The sequence below is a fragment of the Phyllostomus hastatus genome, unplaced genomic scaffold (assembly GCF_019186645.2).
Source record: "Phyllostomus hastatus isolate PE091 unplaced genomic scaffold, TTU_PhHast_1.1 phas_scaffold_501, whole genome shotgun sequence".
Taxonomy (NCBI): Eukaryota; Metazoa; Chordata; class Mammalia; order Chiroptera; family Phyllostomidae; genus Phyllostomus; species Phyllostomus hastatus.
In genome coordinates, this window is record NW_025334033.1 from 16,352,927 (window position 1) to 16,373,097 (window position 20,171).

Below are 20,171 nucleotides of genomic sequence, written 5' to 3' on the forward strand. Positions count from 1 at the left end.
TGGGGGCCATTTTTAGAAAGTTTACTATAACACCTTGAGAAGGAACAACTCAGAAACAGGGTAACTACTGAGGATTCTATAGGGCAAAAGATGCTGAGGCCTGAGTAAAGAGAGGCATTTGAGAAATGCTCCAAAAACCTCTGGGAAATTAATTAGCAGTATTTGATGACCTATTAGTCCAGGGAAGTTGCCCCAAAACTGTGGCCCCCTGACCAGTAGTATCAGCATCGGATAATGTGGGAGCTTATGAGATGTAAACTTTTTAGGCCCCACCCAGACCTATTGAATCAGAAATCTGGGGCTGAAGACTGGCAATCTGTGTTTTAAAAAGCCCTTCTGGTGGCTGTAATAGGAGCTAAAGCTTGAGAACCACTAGCCTAGGGGCATAAAGGAGTTGAGGTGTCAAAAGTAAGTGAGCTACAATGGGGGTTAAGAGACCAGACTTTGGAAAAAGATAGATCTGAGTTCAAATATATGCTCTGCATCTTACCAACTGTGTGATGAGTCATGTGACAGATGTGTGAAAATCTTTGGTAAGTTACTTAAAACCTTTGAGCTTTAATTTCTTCATCTTCTAAATGGAGTAACATACTACTACAAGAATTTAATAGAATAGTTCATCGTAAAGTGTTCAGTTTACAGATAGGATTACAGTACAAAGGGATTATCAACAATTTTAATAAGGGCTATGGAAAGAGCAATACCTCTGAAAGAAAGTTCTATATTAGACCCATTAAATTTGAGGTAACCATAGTACAACCTAGTGGCAGAATCCAGGTGAAGACTGAAAATATTTGTGGACCTCAGAGAGAGATTAAAGCTAAAGAACTATATAGGAAAGACTCAGAATATAGGCATTAGCTACAACCATGTGAGTGGTCAAGATTATCCAAGAGGAGCACAGAAAGTAAGGAGAGAAAAAGATGCCAACACTGAAGAATAGGACAGAGGGTAGTAAACAAAGGAGCTGGAGAAAGAAAAGACAGGACAAGAGGAGAGCCAGGAGCAGGTGAGGTTGCAGAAGCCAAAAGAGGAGTGTTATGTGAAGGTCAACAGTCTCAATATTACAGTTTAAAAAGGTAGATAGGTAGGTAGGTAAGTAGACAGATAGATATGTAGATGATGAGATGGATGGATGGATGGATGGATGGATGGATGAATGATAGGTATAGGTAGGTAGACAGATAAAGAAGACAACTGCTGGGGAAGTTATGAGGTGATTGGAAACTTCTGAGAAAGCATTCTTCTTGAGTAGTGACAGCAGAAGCCTCATCCTAATAGGCTGAAAAGATAAATAAAGGTGAGGAGCAAAAACTGACCTTAAAAAAAATAGATTGTGATGGAAAGAGAAAAATGGAGTGGCAAAATCTGTGGAGGTTGGAACATGAAAAATATCTTTAAGGAAACGGTATAATAATAGAGTTGTGGGCTAAAAGAAGAAGTTAGTGAGAAAGAAGAAATCAAAGACACAAGGAAAGAAGGGGAATGGGTAGAATCTTCAGCTTTGAAAAGAAATAAAAGCAGAAAAAAAGAATGAGTAAAGTTACAGCTTGGGGATGAAGGAGGATAAGGGAAAATGTAAGGTGATGGTGCACATTTCTGAACACCTCTATATTTTTTAGAGAAACAGATGAATTTGTTTCCAAGAGTGAGGAGATCATGGCAGAGTCAAGGACTTGAGGCAAGGGCAAAAGCTTAGAACATCTGTTATAAGGACTGGAAACAGGAGCAAAGTAAGGATGAAAAGTACATTGACGCAGTTCCAAGGGTTAGAACAAGAGTTAAAAAGCATTATTTGTTGTGGTGCTGATACAGTCTCTGGTGATGATCTCCAGCAATGCAGGTAAACAGAGTAAATGAATGAAAATGAGGAGGCTGATGATGTTGATGATGTTCACAAAACAACAATGTTGACAACAACTAACATGTGCCATGTAAGCCAGGAACTCGCCCTGCACCAGTGTTGTATAGTGATGAAATGAATGGGCTTGGTGGTCAGACCTCCTAGATTTGACTTCCAGCTATACCAGTTCAAGCTATGTGACCTTAGGCGGGTGACTCAATTTCTCTGTGTTTCAGTTTTATTATCTTCAAAATATCATAAAAATACAGTACAGTTTTTGTGACAATTAAATCAGTTCATGTAAACCAGGGGTGTCAAATTCATTTTCACCGGGGGCCACATCAGCCTCGCAGTTGCCTTCAAAGGGCCAAATGTAGAGCTCCTTGGCCCTACATAAGGAGTAGTTGCATTCATACAGTCCTAAAATTATATTCAGCCAACTTTGAAGACAACTGCGAGGCTGATGTGGCCCCTGGTGAAAATGAGTTTGACACCCGTGAATTGTAGAGCGTTTAGAACAGCGCTGGACACATAAGAATGTGTTAAATGTTAGTTGTTACTACGGTGTTGAGGCTGAGGCTAAGTTGAGGATGACAGAAGTTCATAAAGTTACAAAAATATCACAATTCTCAGCCTATGACCAAGAATGAAGTCATCCTTGAGAAGTATCAATATAACAATAGTATTATACTATCAAAGATTAAAAGTAATCTCAACTATCAACCATACCTATGACAGACATCCTTTTTCTGATATTGTTGAAATCCAAAAAGGCTAGCAGTTGATAAGTAACTAGTGTTCCCAGTTCTTCTATTGTTATTGTCTCTGGGGTCCGAGACTTAAAAATGAACCCCAAATTTCTGGCAGCAGTCACTAGAGCCCCTTCGTCAGGTGATTGAACTTGATAAGTCAGCTGTCCTGAAAGGAAAAGAAATAAGTAGATTAAACATCAACCAAGAAAATGGGTTTTAAAAAAGGAAAAGAAATAAATGTATTAATATTAAAAATAACAGCTAACATTCATAGAATGCCATTGCCAACTCCAACTCACTCTTCAACACTGAATTCCAGTGCTAGCTCCAGAAATCAGACCTTTTCCACTCACCAACCAGCTGGACCAGGTGCTTATTCTGTGGGATATCCATACCAACAGTTTAGCCCTTGTCATCTTATTAAAAAATACTTGCCCTGGCTGGTGTGGCTTAGTGAATTAAGTGTCAGCCTGTGGACGGAAAGGTCGCCAGTTCAATTCCCAGTCAGGGCACATGCCTGGGTTGCAAGTTGGGTCCCCATTTGGGGATGTGCAACAGGCAGCAGCAGATCAATGTATCTCTTGCACATCAATGGCTGGCATAGCTCAGTGGATTGAGTGTGGGCTGTGAACCAAAGGGTCACAGGTTCAATTCCCAGTCAGGGCACATGCCTGGGTTGCAGGCCAGGTCCCCAGTGGGGGCCACACGAGAGGCAACCACACATTGATGTTTCTCTCTCTCTCTCTTTCTCCTTCCTTTCCCCTCTCTAAAAATAAAAAAAATAAAATCTTTAAAAAAAGTATTATTTTCATTTATACTGATGAAACTTATGACTAAAGAGGTTATGATTTTTGCAAAGTTACATGGTCAAAGAATAATGGAGCAGATATTCGAAACTCCACTTCACTCTGCCACTACAGACCTTTCCATGAGAAGGTATCTGAGAAATCCCCTGGGACTGAAATAATCAAACCTGATGTTAATCTTTGACACTTGATATTGTGTATGTGTTGGGGTGAGGGTAAGAGGGGAGAGGAGAGAAAAAGAATGAAAAAAAAATAATATAAAAATAAACTTTAAAAACCAGTATGTATAAAGTAAGCCCTTCTACATAAAATTAGTATATTATCTTTGCATGTAAAAATAAATTTTAAAAAGTAGACAGAGCTAGATCCATTATTTACTGATTTATAGTGATAGTCATAATAAATTGTTAAGAAAACAAGTTGCATATTAATGTATATATTGTGATTCCTTTTCATTAAAGACAAATACACCACCTACATACTGCAACTGAAAAGGATAAAATGATTCCCACCAAATGTTAGCATTAGTTACCCCTACATTGAAATTATCAGAAATAACACACACAAATATTTAATAGATTTCCAAAAATAAAAGAGAGGCATGAAATTAAGCAGATTTGAAAAAGAAATAAAGATCCCATAGAAATTAAAACTCAAAAACTGCAGATTAGATACAACTAGAAAAATAATTAGCATACTAAAAAAATAAAGTTCCAGAATATATCCCAGAGATAAAGAAATGGAAAAATGAGAGACTTGTTAAAAGGAGAGTAGAGTGAAGATATCTAACACTGAAGATCTGGGAGGAAAAACTAGCCAGGGGCAATATTTGAAGAAATATGGCTGAGACAACTCCAGAAGTGGTAAAAGATGACGTTCTATAGATTCAAGAATCTCAATGAATCCCAAGCAACACATATTTTTTTAAATTTCACACATATACTCAGAAAATGATAGAAGAGTCTTAAAAGTAGCCAGAAAGAAAAGACCAATTACCTTCAAGCCAAAATTATACTTACAGCTAACTATACAGTAATAGAAATAGCAGCCAAAATACAGTAGAATATCTTTAATGTACTGAGAGGAAATCATCACCTTAAATTTCTACACAACAAAACGTCATTCAATAAAAAGGATGAAGTAAATTTGTCATCAAAGTTTTTGAGAATTTTCTAACAGTAAGCTCTTCCTAAAGAAAATTCTAAAGAGCACACTCTAGGTCAACAGAACACCAGAGATAGGAAAAGCATTGAAGAACATGGAAATTCATAAGTACATGAATAAATCTAAGCAAACATTGATTATAAAAAAAAATCTTGTGATATGAGAAAAGGAGGCACATGATGAGAACACTGTACTATATAAATCAGACAGGGTTGATTAGTATTGAAGGGTCTTAACATCCTTGCTTTGTTCAAAAGAAGGCTTAGGCTTTGATAAGTATACTAAAATTTCTAGACTAACCATTAAAAATACTAATAAGAATGTATTACTTCCAAAGCAGCAGAAGTAAAAATGGACTAAATCTGTACGACAAAAAATGAAGACACTAAGAAACAAAAATAGGGCAAATGTAACATACAAAATAAAATGGTAGAAATAAATATAAATATATTAATAATTATATATACCCAATACTTAAAATCTAAAAATATCAATAATCAATAAAAGTAAATAGACCAAATGTTCCATTTAAACTTTAGTTTGTCAAACTAGATATTTTTAAATAGTAGAAATGCTAGTTCATATTAAAATTATGTCACAAGAGATGTGTCTAAAACATAAAAAGACAGATTAGCAGAAAAGAGTGGGAAAAGCTAAATAATGCAAATATTAACAAAAGGAAAGCATCTATAACAATATTAATATCAAACAAAATAAACTTTAAGGTAAAAATATTACTAGAGATAAAGAGGATCTATATATGGATATTGATAGAAGTTTTAAAGAACACATAAGTCTAATATCTAATAACATAACCTTAAAACATAAAGCAAACATTGACAAAAGTACAAATAGAAATGACAAGTGTACCATTATAATTGATCATTTTAGCATATTCTCATTAACTGAGAAATCAAATAGTCAAAATAATCCACAGAGATAGAATATTGAACAATATAATTAATAAACATTATCTAATGTATATATTTAGAACTTAGTACCCAATAACTGTAAAATGTACATTCATTTCAAGCATACATGAAACATTTATGGAAATTGAATACATACTAGGCCATTAAGCAAGCCTCAACAAATTTTAAAGGATATAATAAGGTGATTGAATATAAGAAAATTTTTAATTTTTTAACTCTTGAATTGCCATTCACTAAAATAGAGAAATAAAAGCCCTACTGAAGCTTGTAATTTCCACTTTTCTGATTCTAAAATTTCATCCTGGCAAAGGGAATGAGAATATTGATTTCTCCAAGTTATTTCTCCACGAAACAAATAGCACACACCAATAAAAGCCATTGATAGATGAATAAAGATGTGGCATATATATATATATATATATATATATATATATATATATATATATATATGCATACACACAACAGAATAGTATGCAGTAGTATAAAAGAATAAAATCTTTCCATTTGTAACAACATGGCTGGATCTAGAAGGTATTATGCTAAGCGCAATAAGTCAGGCAGAGAAAGATAAATACCATATGACTTCACTTACATGTGGAATTTAAAAACAAGCAAACAAACAAACAAAACAAAACAAAGACAGACGCAGAAGACAGAGACCAAAAGGATGCTTACCAGAGGGAGGGGTGGGGGTAATGGATGAAAAGGGGAAGGGGACTATAGTCAAGAACATTGTGATAAGTTTACATAGTGACAGATGATTACTAGAATTAGTGGGGTGATCACACTGCAAAGTGTAAAAATGTTGAATCACTATATTTTACACCTGAAGCTAATATAATCAATATAAGATGAGTAACAAATATACGTAAAAATAAATAAAATAAAAGCAACACCCTCAACTATAAATTATACAATAATTATAGTTTTAAATTTGTTAGATTTGGGCTCTGTTCTTTTGCATAAGTAACATTTATATGAGAAAAATTTATATTTTTTCAATGTACTTTAACATACATGCCCTTAAGTTATATATCATATATATAAAGCTTTAAAAGAAGAGAGAGTATAATTTCCTCCTTCTCAGTGATATAATCCTTCACTTTAGAATTTAATATCTGAAGGCAAGAGACAGAAGTAGTTCAAAGGACACATACATTTCCTCTCTACACTTAAAATACCTTTATATGGCAGAAGAGTATATTAGCCAATACCCATTAGAATGGGTAAAACTTAAGAGTGATAATGCTAAACGTTTTCAAGAACCAATGAACTGGCATACTCATGCATTGATAGTAGGAATGTAAAATGATAAGGCCATTTTTTAAAAATAGTTGGAGGTTTCTTACAAAGTTAAACATACCTACACTACAATCTGGCAATTTCCATTAAGTATTTACCAAAAACAAATTTGTTAAATATTTTTTGAGAGACATAAAATTGTTTATGGCAGCTTTACTCATAATAATCCAAAGTTAGAAACAACCCAAATGTGCATGAACAGAGAATTGTAAAGAAAAAAAATGTGGTATAGTCAAACAATGCAATATTACTCAGCAATAAAAAATGAACTATTATTGATTGATATGACAACATGGATAACAAAAACATTACCTTGTATGAAATAAACCAGACACAAAAGAACATATATTGGATCATTCCATTTATATGAAGTACAAAAACAGGCAAAACTCATCTTTATGATAGAAATCAGGACGGGTTGGCTGGACAGGGGTTGGTGATGTAGACTGGAAGGAAACATGAGTAATCTTTCTGGAGTGATGGAAAAAATTTGTACCTTGATTGGAGTGATGGTTATAACAGTATATATAATTGTCAAAACTCATCAAATACACTTAATATCTTTGTGTTTCATTGCATTTAATTATATCACATTATGAAAAAAATTAAGTACTTAAAGAGAAAAATGATTATCATTCAGCTAGAAATTTGAGAAATGTCTGAAAAATAAAAAGTAGCTTTCATCAATGAAGAAATAAGAAGAAAACCACAGCTCAAAGCAAGAGCAGTGCTCAAAGATTCTCCAAACTCAGAGTCAAAAAAAGAGGAAAGCAGGCGTGGTCTTGGAGGAGCATTGGTAAAATTAATTGAATTCCACTCAGCACTTCTGGACCATTTGGGCTCTTCCTCCCGCCAGCTTACTCTAAACAACAGTCTGCAGTGACAGTCACTCCCAAAATAAAATGTTGAAAATGTTCTTCAATACAAAGTGTACCACCTACTTAAGGAAACCTCAAAGATTTGTTGGGTCTGGAGACCAGACTGAGAAGAGCCTGAAGTAGCTTCAGAATTCCACAAGGATACGAAAAAAGAGCATAGAAAAAGGACCTCAATGAATCTGAGGTCTTCTCCAAGGCCAGACCTTAAGTACAAATCTCTCTCAAATGGGAGTTCTGGCACAGACTCCCAGCACTGGATCTGAATAAAGAAAGTTAAACCCAGGCAGCATACGAATTCCAGGAGAGAGGAATCCCTCACCTACATGACAAGTGTGTATTTTGCCTCTCCCCAGCCATCTTGGCAGGCAGGCTGCTGCTGTAATCAGAACCTACATTAACCAAGAGGCAAACAGGGATTCTCAAACACAAATGAAAACAGACCACCACAAATCATCGAGCATTTGAGAGCAACATAAAAGCTAGACACAAAACTCAAATAATAACATTCCACAAAATGAAAACATAAAAAATGAAAGTGGAGAAAACAAAGAATATTTCAAATTAAGTGTAATTAATATCTTCAAAGATATCTAAGAAAAATATCATAACACTAAAAACAGATTGCAATTAAAATAAAAGAGCATGGGAAATGAAAGAAACTCAAAGACAGACATAAAAGAAGCTTACTTAAAGGTATCGTGATATCCTCAGGTGAAATATAATAATTACTGGCATTAGTATTATAAAGATAACTTTAAATCATAAATGTAATTATGCGAATCCTCACAGCAAAAAAAAAAAATGTGAGGAATGGGTTAATCCAGCATCATCAAGGGCAGAACTATGGTTGACTGTAGTTCCAACAAAGAAAAAATATATATATAATATACACAAGTGTATATATGCACATATATACATATGCACATATCTATCACATATATACACATATGAACACATACAGTTTACAGTCTATATATATATATTTCACTTTTGAGTAAAATTATTTGGGTAGCACTTTTTAGTTAGTAGTTGATAGTAGAAAGAAAAAATAACTTGCAAATAAAATAAATTGGGCTTGAATGAAACAAGAAGTTAGTTCATTAACACCGTTACCTACCCACCTTATTTCTTCAGCTTTAAAGTGGCCCCACTGATTTTGTTCTATTGTAGGAACTCTGAGCTCTGAACAACCATCTCACTGAAAAAATTCATTCTAAGCATACACCTGATGGTCATCTGCATTTATTATATGTGCATGGCAATAATAAAAGATAAGTGGAAAACATTTGGGATATAAATAAATACAAAGAAAAAAGCTAGTGTTATAGGTAAGCCCCTTATGCAAAGCTGTATTTTTAATTAGAAAATCCTTCCAATTCCAAAAATGTTAAATAGAAATATTAGTTCTGATTTAAAAACCAAGGCTCACCACTCAGACACACCTTCATTCACTTACCTGCACTGTTTTCCTCCGACATTACAGTGTGGCAGAGAGCAAGTAACCGCAGAAACTCATGCACTTTGGGATCCCCCAGTTTGATGGATTCCATCAGACAGTGGTCCGAGAACTGAAATGTTTTATCTCCCTGGGGGATGACTGAGAAATTCATAAGCTTTTTTTTCTGTAGGAGAACAACAGCAGCAAAACTAGAACTCATTTCAACAATAATCTTTTAAAATTCAAAAACATTTCCTCTAAGCATTTTTAGTGCATATATGATTTTTCAGCCTCAAATGTCTGGCACTAAAATGACTTTCTGTTTCCCCATTACTGTTAAATGCTTTTTTTCCTTTCAGAGCCATGCAGCAAACAGTGAATCTTCAGAAAGCATATGGGGAAAAAATATCCAATGGCTGTAAAGATCCTCAAATGCTTATGGCAATTCCAAAATACATAAAAACCCCTGAAAACTGTAAGTTTTTTTCCAGAATATACTCGATAGCAAAGCCTCATGTGACTTCAACTCATTTTGGCAGCAATATCTGACCTAGAATGACACGTGTCTAATTACAGCCTGTTTTAGCCTGTTTAGTGTGAAATAATAGTTTCTGAAGCAAACATACTGTGTTTGAATATAGAATAGTTTCTCAGATCTCACTGGAGATATTGCATAATATAATGACAGAATTAAAATTAGGATCTTGAGATATTTTGCACTCACATGTTCATTGCAGCATTACTCACACTAGCCAATAAGTAGAAATGACATAAATGTCCATCAACAGACGAATGAATAAAGAGTATGTATTAAAAGATCCAAAATTGTGGTGGAGTAGGTGAAAGTTACACTCACCTCCTCCCAGGACCAAACTAGGATTATAACTAAACTACAGTACAATCAACCTGAAGGACCAACCAAAGACTAGCTAAGCAGAAGTTTTATAACCAAGGATTTACAGAAGACACCACATCAAGATGGGTAGGAAGGGCAGAAGTGTGAAAAGATCTGGACCCACGCCCACAGGTGGCAGTTAAGATCCCAAAAGGATATCTCAGCTGCAAAGGTTCCCCCTGAGGAATGTGAGATCTTAACCCCACCCCAGGCTCCCTAACCCAGAGCACTAGAGCTAGAAGACACTCACATAACCACTGACTTTGAAAATCAGTGGGGATTCTGTCCGCCAGGGAGAGACAGAGTCTGCTAGAGACACAAGTGCTCTCTTAAAGGGTCAATGCACAAAATATCATTGGCAGCCACTCACCCTGGGCTCTAGGGGAGGGAGAGCAGTGTGGACCAGAATCATGGGAGAAGAGACAGTAGTTTGTGGCACTAGAGAGAGAGCTGAAGGGACAGCTCACAGGACCTGTGCTGAGTCCCTCTCCCACACCACAAATGGCATCTTTCCTGGGTGGAGCACTCCCTTCCACACAGCATCAGCCTAGGGGAGAGCAGTAGCCCCACCCTCTAAACTCCCTATTTCCTGCCCTGTGGAGCTCACAACCTGCTAAAGAGTCAGGTGCCTGGGCAGGGGGTTAAAGGTCCAGGGAGACTCAGGAGGTATCAGTGACTGAGTTATGTGGCTCTGGGACAGGGGCCACACCCCTCTCCTTCCCCCAAGAATGACCAGCACTCCCTCTCTCAGAAAATCCACCATTCCTACCCTTGTGACTCCCAATGGTCCCTCCCTGCTGAGCTCAGGCTTCTGGAAGAATCTGGGATACACTGTGTTGTATGGCTCCCAAATGGGGTGGGACATTTTTCCCGTGTATTTTCAGTGGTGCAGAGCCCTCCCTTCAAATGACCAAATCTTGGTCTGTATGGACCTGATAAATTCTGCTGGCCTCATCTTCATAATTTCCTGAGACACTACCACACCACAGAGGTCTAAAAGCAACTGGCTGGTGGCTGTTAGACACGGTATATCCTGGGACTTGTGCTGAATAGCCTCAGACCCAGCATGGGCACCGAGATTGAACCTGTATCAATCTGGTGAACACAACTCACTCCTACCTGGTGACTCACTGAGAACCTTCCTCATGCAACTTGAGTACTTCTAGAGGTTCTTTCAGTGACTGAGCCTAACAGGCAACCAGAAAGCAGAGGCAGGCAGAAGTGGATCTCAGGGTACCTCGGGCCTTTTGCTAACCGGCCCCCAGACTTGATGTTGGTGGAATCTAGCATTGCTGCACAGTTTGATCCTTCTCATGCACATCCAGGCCCAACAGAGCAGCCACAAACTATGGACCATTTTGTAGTTCTGAACAGGTTGCCCAGGGCCAGTCACAAGCAGTGTCTGACAGTGAGCTGCACCAGAGCCCCTCCCAAGAGACCCCAGAACAAACACACCCAATGGCCAGCTTCAGACAGCATCAGAGCAGGATCTAGTTAGCTTCACAAGTGGTATATCTCAAGAGATATTTCAGCAGACACCAGACTCTGCTGATGCAAATTCTGCTTAGTGTGGTCAGCACCTACACAGCAGCTTATATACTGTGGTTGAGGTCGGCCACACAGTCTGTCAGCCTGAGGGTCAAAATCATGCACAAACAGGCCAATAGCAATCAAGAGTCAATTATAACAAGAGGGCTCACATAACCCACACAAGGGACATTCCTGGAGCTCCCAGCTCATGTTGTCAAGGAGACTGTGCCACTGAATCCCACAGGACACCTACTACATATGACCACCCTACCAAGTCTGGGAAACAACAGATCTACTTAACACGTAGAAACAAACAGAAGGAGGTAGCCAAAGAGGGAGACAGAGAAACATGCCCCAAATAAAAAAATAAAAAAAATAAAAAAAAAACAGAACAAAATCTACAGGAAAAAAAAGCTAAATGAAATGGAGGCAAGCAATTTAACAGATATAGAGTTCCAAAAAAATTTATAATTATGCTCAAGGAACTTAGTGATAACTAAAGAAAACTTGGTGAGAACAACACCATAACAAAGAATCAGATAGTAATAAAAAAGAACCAGTCAGAAATGAATACAGTGTCTGAATGAAGAATACACTAGAAGGAATAAACAATAGGTTGGATGAAGCAGAGGATCAAATTGACAATTGAGAACACAAGATAGCAGAAAACACCCAATCAGAGCAGCAAAAGGAAAAAAGAATTTTTTAAAAAATGAATAGTTTAAGGGACCTTTGTGACAACATGAAGCATAACAACATCCACATCACAGGGATGCCAGATGGACAAGAGAGAGAATAAGAGATGGAGAATTTATTTGAAGAAATAATAACTGAAAACTTCCCTAATCTGGTGAAGAAAACACACAAGTCCAGGAAGTGCAGTGAACTGAAAGAGGCCCACACCAAGACACATCATTAAAAAAATGATAAAAGTTAAGACAGAGAATCTTAAAAGTAGCAAAAACAAGGCAATTAATTACTTTCAAAGGAGCTCTCATAAGAATGACAGGTCATTTTCAACAGAAACATTTCAGGCAAGAAGGGATTAGCATAAAATATTCAAAGTGATGAAAAGCAAGGACCTACAACCAAGACTACCTTAACAAGGCTATCATTTAAAATTGAAGGAGAGGCAGGACCACAAGCCTTTGGTGAGGTTTGGAACTACGTGGCTTTGAGGTCCCCTTTGCCATGCAGCTTAGGAAGCTGGAAAACAGGATGTAGCAATGATGCAGAGCTCTCTTTTAGCAGTTCAGAAGAATGCAGGAGACATGTTGCAGGAAGGAAAGGGGTGAAAGGACTCTCGCTAGTGGACCTGAGAAGGTGCCACGTGGTTTTAGATTAAGAACTGGAGATCCTGCCAAAACAGCTGATGGTGCTGGGAACTGAGGGAGGCCTGCCAGCCAAGCACGGATTACTGGGAAGAACCAGGGGCTACCTGAGCCATGGACTTCTATTTCTCTTCCTGAGATACAGTACCCCAGACTGGGCAAAAGGCGGGGGGGGAGGACAGTGTGTGTTTGTGGGTGTTTTAAGGAATTTTGGGATTTTAATGAAGACATTAAGTCATTACTCTAAGTCTATATAACTTTTCAATAAATAGTTCCTTTCCTTTTCAACCATATATATATATAAAATAAAGAATTTCCCAGACCATACCAAGTTAAAGGAGTTCATTACCACCAAATAAGTATTACAAGAAATGCTAATGGGTCTTCTTTAAGAAGAAAAAGAAAAAGAAGGAAAAAAACAGAGAATCAGTTAGGAACAATAAAATGGCAATAAATACATACCTATCAATAATCACTTTAAATGTAAATGGCTTAAATCCTCCAAATACAAGACATAGGATAGCTGAATGGATAATAAAAATCAAGGTCCATATACACATTGTCTACAAGAGACCCACATCAGAACAAAAGATACACATAGACTTAAAGGGGTGAAAAAAGATATTTTATGAAAATGAAAAAGAAAAGCTGAGTTAGCAATATCTATATGACAAAAACACTTTAAAACAAAGGCTACAATGAGAGACAAAGGAAGACACTACACAATGATAAAGGGATCCATCTAACAAGAGTAAAAAACCCTTGTATAGTAAAGCAAAAGTTGATGGACATAAAGGGAGAGATCTACAATAATACTGTCATAGCAGAGGATTTTAACACCCCATTGCCATCCATTGATAGGTCTTCTGTACAGAAAATCAACAAAGAAAGAGCAGCCTTAAATGACACACTTAAGCACATGGACTTAATTGATATCTTCAGAGCATTTCATTCCAAAGCAGTGGAATATACATTTGTTTCACGAGCACACGGAACATTTTCTGAGATAGACAATGTTAGGATACAAAAGAAGTCTCATTAAATTGGAGAAGGTTGAAATTATATCAAGCATCTTCTCTGACCATAATGATAGGAAACTAGAAATCAATCACAAGAAAAAAACTGAAAAACACACAAAAACACAGAAGCTAAATAACATGTTACTAAACAATGAGTGGGTTAACAATAAGATCAAGGAAGAAATCAAAAGATACCTTGAAACAAATAAAAATGAAAACAAAACAACCCAAAACCTATGGGACACAGCAAAGGCAGTCCTAAGAGGGAAATTTATAGCAACACAGACCTACATCAAGAAACAAGAAAAATCTCAAATAAAAAATCGAACTTTACACTTTAAGGGACTAGAAATAGAGCAACAAATAAAGCCCATAAGTAGAAGAAAGGAAATAACAAAGATCAGAGCAGAAATAAATGAGAGTCTAAAAACATACAAAAGAAAAGAAAAACAAAGTTGGAAGGATCACAATACCTAATATTTTACTATACTACAAGTTCATAGTAATCAAAACAGCCTGGTGCTGGCATAAGAACAGCCATATAGATCAGTAGAACAAAACAGAAAGCCCAGAAATAAGCCCATGCCTTTATGGTCATTTAATATTTGACAAAGGAGGAAAGAGCATACAATGAAATAAAGACAGTCTCTTCAATAAATGGTGTTGGAAAATTGGACAGGAACATGGAAAAAATTAAACGAGACCAGCAATTTACACCATACACAAGAACAAGCTCAAAATGAATAAAAGACTTAAATGTAAATTGTGAAACCATAAAAATCCTAGAAGAAAACATAGGCAGTAAATTAACCTCACTCATAATAAGAAAAATTAACATCAGAATGATTTTGATATAATGTTTTTCAAATACTTTGCCAATGATCAAACTCTGATAAAACATTGTGTTGATGAGGGTACTTGTGGGAGGGTAAATGGTATAAATTCTAAAGAGGGTAACCTGGCAACATTTATCAAATGATAAATGCACATACCTTTTGATTTAGGAATGCATTTCTAAAAGTGCAACTTGTTAGAGAGTATAGAATCCATTTGAAACAGCACATGTATACACTTATTTTTGCTGTATATTCTTTCCTAGCAAAATAAGAAATATCCTGCTAGTCTAAGTGTCCCCATACATAAATTACAGAACATTAATATAACAAGATACTATGTGTTCATTAGAAAGAATAAAAGAGCACTTTTTTTTTAACTGATCTAGAAAAATCTCCAAGATACATTGGTGAAAAAGAAAGTTGAAGAACAGTACATACAAGTATATGCTACCATAAAAAATGGAGAACTATATTTGCTTGCATATACATAAATATCTCTAAAAAAATAAAAACAGTGGGAACTCTGTGGTTGGGGGTCCTGAATGAGGAGGAATTTTGAACCACATGGATTTTTTTTTTAATATTATGTATCTTATCTGGTCATAATGGAAATCAGACCTCCAGGAACTCCTCATTTTTTTTTATTTTTTAAAAGAGCATTTATTTACTTTTAGAGAGGGGAAGGGAGGGAGAAAGAGAGTGAGAGAAACATCAAAGTGCGATTGCCTCTCACACACCCCCTGTTAGGGACCTGGCCCACAACCTAGGCATCAGGACTGACTGGGAATCAAACTGGCAACCCTTTGACTCACAGGCCAGTGGACAGGCCAGTCCACTGAGCTACACTAGCCAGAGCTGGAGCTGATCATTTTTAAAATGCATGCAGTTTGAATTTAAAAGTGAGAATGAAATATTATCACCTCCACACCTTAATTATGTTTGGCTTCTGATCCATGTCATCATCTACTTCACCTGCCAAACAAAAATTGAGAATTAAAAATAAATGAAATTGAAACTAGATTTAGACATTTAGTCTCAAGGAATACATTTATTTATTAAAGCACTACTACTGGATGGCACTATGAGTTCAAACACAGACTTTATGACTGTTTCCCAACTGTGATCCTCAACATGGCGACCTACACAGAGAGATACTCACATTTGTCCAAGATAGAACTAATATGCAATATACATGCAAACAAAATACAAAACCTGCGATCACGTTTTTCTAAAATTTTTTCAGCCTGTCATTACATCATCTGAAGTGTTTTTCAGAGGCAAATTTTGTCTTCTACTTTATCTCCATTGTTGGGGAATCCAAAATTATACCCTATACAGACCAATTCTCGTGAATGCTTGAGTTTGGCAAGAACATCTTTGTGTATCTTGGATGAGGCCAGACACATCTGTGTAACATGAAGGTCAGATGAGCAGGTAAACTTTAAACAATGTCAGTGTCTTCTGCAGGCAGAGAACATAGCCACCTATGTGCCAGATCTTTAAAAATAACTTTTCTTAGTATGAAGCCAATATGTGATTATTATAGATATTTGTCAAATACAGAACATTTACAGTAGAAAGTAAAAATTAGTAAGAGTCCTGCCACCCAGAGATAATCAATATTTGTAGAGTTATTTGTGGGTTGATTGTATGTGTATGCATTTGTATATATGAGTGTGTATATATACATTCATCATATTATTCATAAATTTCTGCTTCCTGCTGTTTTTAACTACTTAGAGTATGAGAATTTCTGCTGTCATTAAAAGTTCTTTGTGAATTTAATTTTGAATGGTTGTATGGTAGCATAATTTATTTTAGATTTAACCTATCTGGAGGTCTTTATGATTTTTTTTCTAATTTTTGTTTGGCATTCAAAGGTTTAATATTATTTGCCAGGACTATAATTCTTGTAATAATAATAAGAATTATTTGAATCAATCCTGTGCTGGGCACTACCATTATCACTAATCTTTATAACAAACTTACCAGATGAAGATTTTTCTTTTCTGTTTCATGGATGAGTGAACTGAAGAACTGGGTTCAAAGTTACATGACTAAATAAAACTGAAGAGGCAGCATAGTGGATTTTTGAACCTCAGCCTCTCTTCTCACTACATAATGCTGTGACCAAAAACAACACTTGACCAACAGTTATTTGTTGGTTTTCTGGGGCCCAGGTCTCAATCTGGGATGCTGTGTAGCTGCACGTGGGAGGAGTCCCTGAGTTAATGAGTGAACCTCACCAAGCACCTGGAATTTAAATCTCAAACTCTCTGTGCTTATGTTCTAGCCATCACCCCACATGCAGTAATTCTAATAAGTAGTAATAACAAAACAAAACTGTGTCTTTGTGTAAAATGTTTCCCTCAAAGAGAGCTCACTTTTAGGGTTATGATGGGAGTGAAGAAAAATTAAAGAGGTATAAGGAAAATAATAGTTCTGAGTCAGAAAATAAAAGATTTAGATAAATCAGAGTGGAATGTCAAAATTTCCCAAGGCCTAGATCTGTGATATAAACAAAACCAAAGTGTATAAAAACAGGAAAAAGTTATTGTGAAACATTCTGTGAGTGCTTTAGTAAGAATATATTTTAATGACATCATGAATGCATCATAAATTATTATGGCATATAAACTGAGGGCCTAAAGGGGTTACTTAAGTATTTCAATTACCTTCCTGCATTTTATGAGGGAAATTAAAGCTTTCAGGGGATTTGTAAATTTGGAGATTTGCAAAGATCTTGGGTTATATCCTTTGTGAAAATCAAGGGTCTTCTCTAAAAATAGCCCAGTGACACACATCTCTACAAACAAATCTCAGCCCACATGTCTGCTAACTTCCTCAACATCATTTTCTAGAAGTGATATTATATTATCAGTATGTGTCATGGTAAAATAATTTAAAAGGCCCTCCAAATTCAAAATATCTCCAATACTCTAACTAAAATTTTCCCATTTAAAGTACTCTTCTACTTTTAGAAAGCCTTTAAAAATAATGTCCAAAAACACTTTGTAAGGAAATGTTCTGTTTTATTCACTAGTCATTATGATAGTGATGTACAAAATGCACAGTGTAGCTGAGGGCTTGTGGAAGTCCAGGTCAAGAAGCATCTGCTCCACTATCCAAGAAGGATGGGGGGCAGAGGAGAGGTGACCCTGAGTGACAGGGGTGGGCTGAAAGAGGAAGGACAAAAAGCAGGAGAACATAAAAATCAACTTCTTGTACTTTCAGCTTTTTTCCAGGTCAAATCTTGCTTTAAAATATTCCACAGTATGTGAGGTTTCCCATCAAGAGACAAGGGGAATTTTTCCTCTTTTTCTTGGATTTCTTTTACTTCCTGAGATTTGTTGGGAGAAACTGGACACTCAGAATCCAGTGAGGTAAGATCAGGAGTCCAGGGGGACCCAATAGAAACCTTCTGCAGAGCTTTCATGTTCTCAGCAGAAGGAACCATCTGCAAATCAGCCAAAGTCAGGGTGACAAGGATCCCATCTAAATAAAATGCTTGAAGTCCAAATACAGAGCAGGCATCCTGACAAAAGCAAACAGGAACTGCATAGTGATGACCTAGCTCCTGTGGCTACTCAAGTCAAATCTCACAAACACAGGCACTGACATCATGCCAGAGCTGACCAGAAGCAAGTATAAAATACTACAAAGAGGGATGGAACACATAAAAAAGAGAGCGAGAGAGAGAACTCATAGACAAGGACAACAGTGTGGGAATTGCTGGGGGTAAGGGGGAGGTAGCAGTAGAAAAGAGTATAAGGGAGATAAATGGTAATGGGAAAAATAACAATTTAAAAAAATACAACAAAGAACTTGTCCTCCCTGGGATATGGGTCCATTAACTGCCATAGAACAGGATCGCACAGTTCAAACACTGAACGAAACCTCAGAGAGAACCTCGGAGAGTATCACATTTAAGCCCCTTCTCTACCTTCTCTATGGATGGTAATAAATCCAGTTTCATCTAAATTATTCGACATTCATCCAACTAATATTAAGTGGGTGTTTAATATTTAGTGAGTGCTAAGTATGATGTTAGATGCTGGTGGTGCCCATATTGACAAGAAGGCAGCAGTGGTTTGGGATTTCTTAATAAGAAAAAATAGACTTGCTTATTTTTTAAGGGAGCATTAACAATACCATTTTTTAAAAGAACTATTTCTCTTACCATAGATTCTCCCATTAATGGAACATTTTTTAAAAGTCATGATGTTTTGAGTGAGGGTGCCTGTTTTGTCAGAGAAAACATATTCGATCTGGCCCAGTTCCTCGTTGAGCGTGGTTGTTCGAGCTTCGGCGGGTGTAGCTCTCTCAGAGTAATACATCTTCCGATCCCAGTTTATAAAGTAACTGTGTCCCAGACGAATTACTTCCACACTTTCATCCATTAAAATGGAAAAAAGAAAAAAGAAATGCTCCGTCAATTTCAGAACTTACAAAGCTTTGCCAAAGTAAGGAGTCTGCCAAAGTCTTCGGAGTTCAGAAGCAAATGTGGCTGCTTTGTCCCTAGGCCCTAGTGACCTTCAGAAGCATCTCAGCAGAGTCTGTTTCTTAAACTTTTCTACATTATTTCCTTACGGCACCATGAAACAACAGTCTGGCTTTGCATAAAGCTTTAGGGGAGGTCCCATGATTCTCTATTTACTTTAAACAGGCCCCATGCAGATTTCCTGTGTTATATATTAGCATCTCTCCTAAATCTTAGGAGAAACTATTATTAAAGATATTTGTCAGACGTCTCATCTAAAGAAATGTGTTGTTGAGAATGTACTCTCCAATACATTGCTTGACGTGGCTTTGCCAAAAGAGGTAAAAATTATCTCCGTCAAGCACAGAGAAAACCATAATAGATATTGAGTGAAAACAGGGGTGTGTTGTCATATTAGTCTGTTCGCTGCCCAGGACAAGAGCACTGTCTTATGGTCTAGCAGTGATTTATGGCTTTCTAACTCTGGAAGTAAAATTTCTGTAGCCAAGGGTATGAACATCTCCAATCTTTGTCACACGTGAGGCCAAACTCATTTCCAAAATGGTTCTAACGATGTAAATTTCCACCATTAGGTTATGGAAAATTATCTCTGACTGGATGCCAAGGCAAATGCATCTAATTACTGTATACTGAATTTCTTTTCAGTGTGTTAAAGTTTTGTTTCATATTTTACTGGCTAGTTGTTTTCTCCACAGAATTATGTATTTGTGTTATTTGCCTATTTTATTTTCCCTATTAAGATGTTAGTGTATGGATTTATTTGTTAAGACATTTATAATTTATATATATACATTATGCAAATATGCTACCCAATTTATCATTTGTCTTTTAACATTTACATTATTGTTAACATACAGAAGTTTTCTCTTTTTAAATTATTAAATTTATCCACATTTTATAGTTTCTGCTTTGGGAGTTTTGCTTAGAGAGCCACTCCTTGTACC

The 20,171-nt window shown here is 36.4% G+C and overlaps 1 protein-coding gene across 5 annotated transcripts in view; it reads right to left on the reverse strand.

Annotated features, from left to right (window-relative positions):
* Positions 1 to 20,171, reverse strand: part of ATP8B4 (ATPase phospholipid transporting 8B4 (putative)) — a 206,294-nt gene that overhangs the window by 55,024 nt on the left and 131,099 nt on the right. For 4 of the 5 annotated variants that reach the window (XM_045823771.1, XM_045823772.1, XM_045823770.1 and 1 more), the window contains 4 exons: positions 18,907 to 19,115; positions 15,655 to 15,698; positions 9,134 to 9,299; positions 2,573 to 2,761 (listed from right to left, as the gene is read on the reverse strand). In XM_045823771.1, coding sequence (XP_045679727.1) covers positions 2,573 to 2,761; positions 9,134 to 9,299; positions 15,655 to 15,698; positions 18,907 to 19,115 — 608 coding nt within the window. The remainder of the gene's footprint in view (positions 1 to 2,572; positions 2,762 to 9,133; positions 9,300 to 15,654; positions 15,699 to 18,906; positions 19,116 to 20,171) is intronic. The other variant, XM_045823774.1, reaches the window with a different exon arrangement.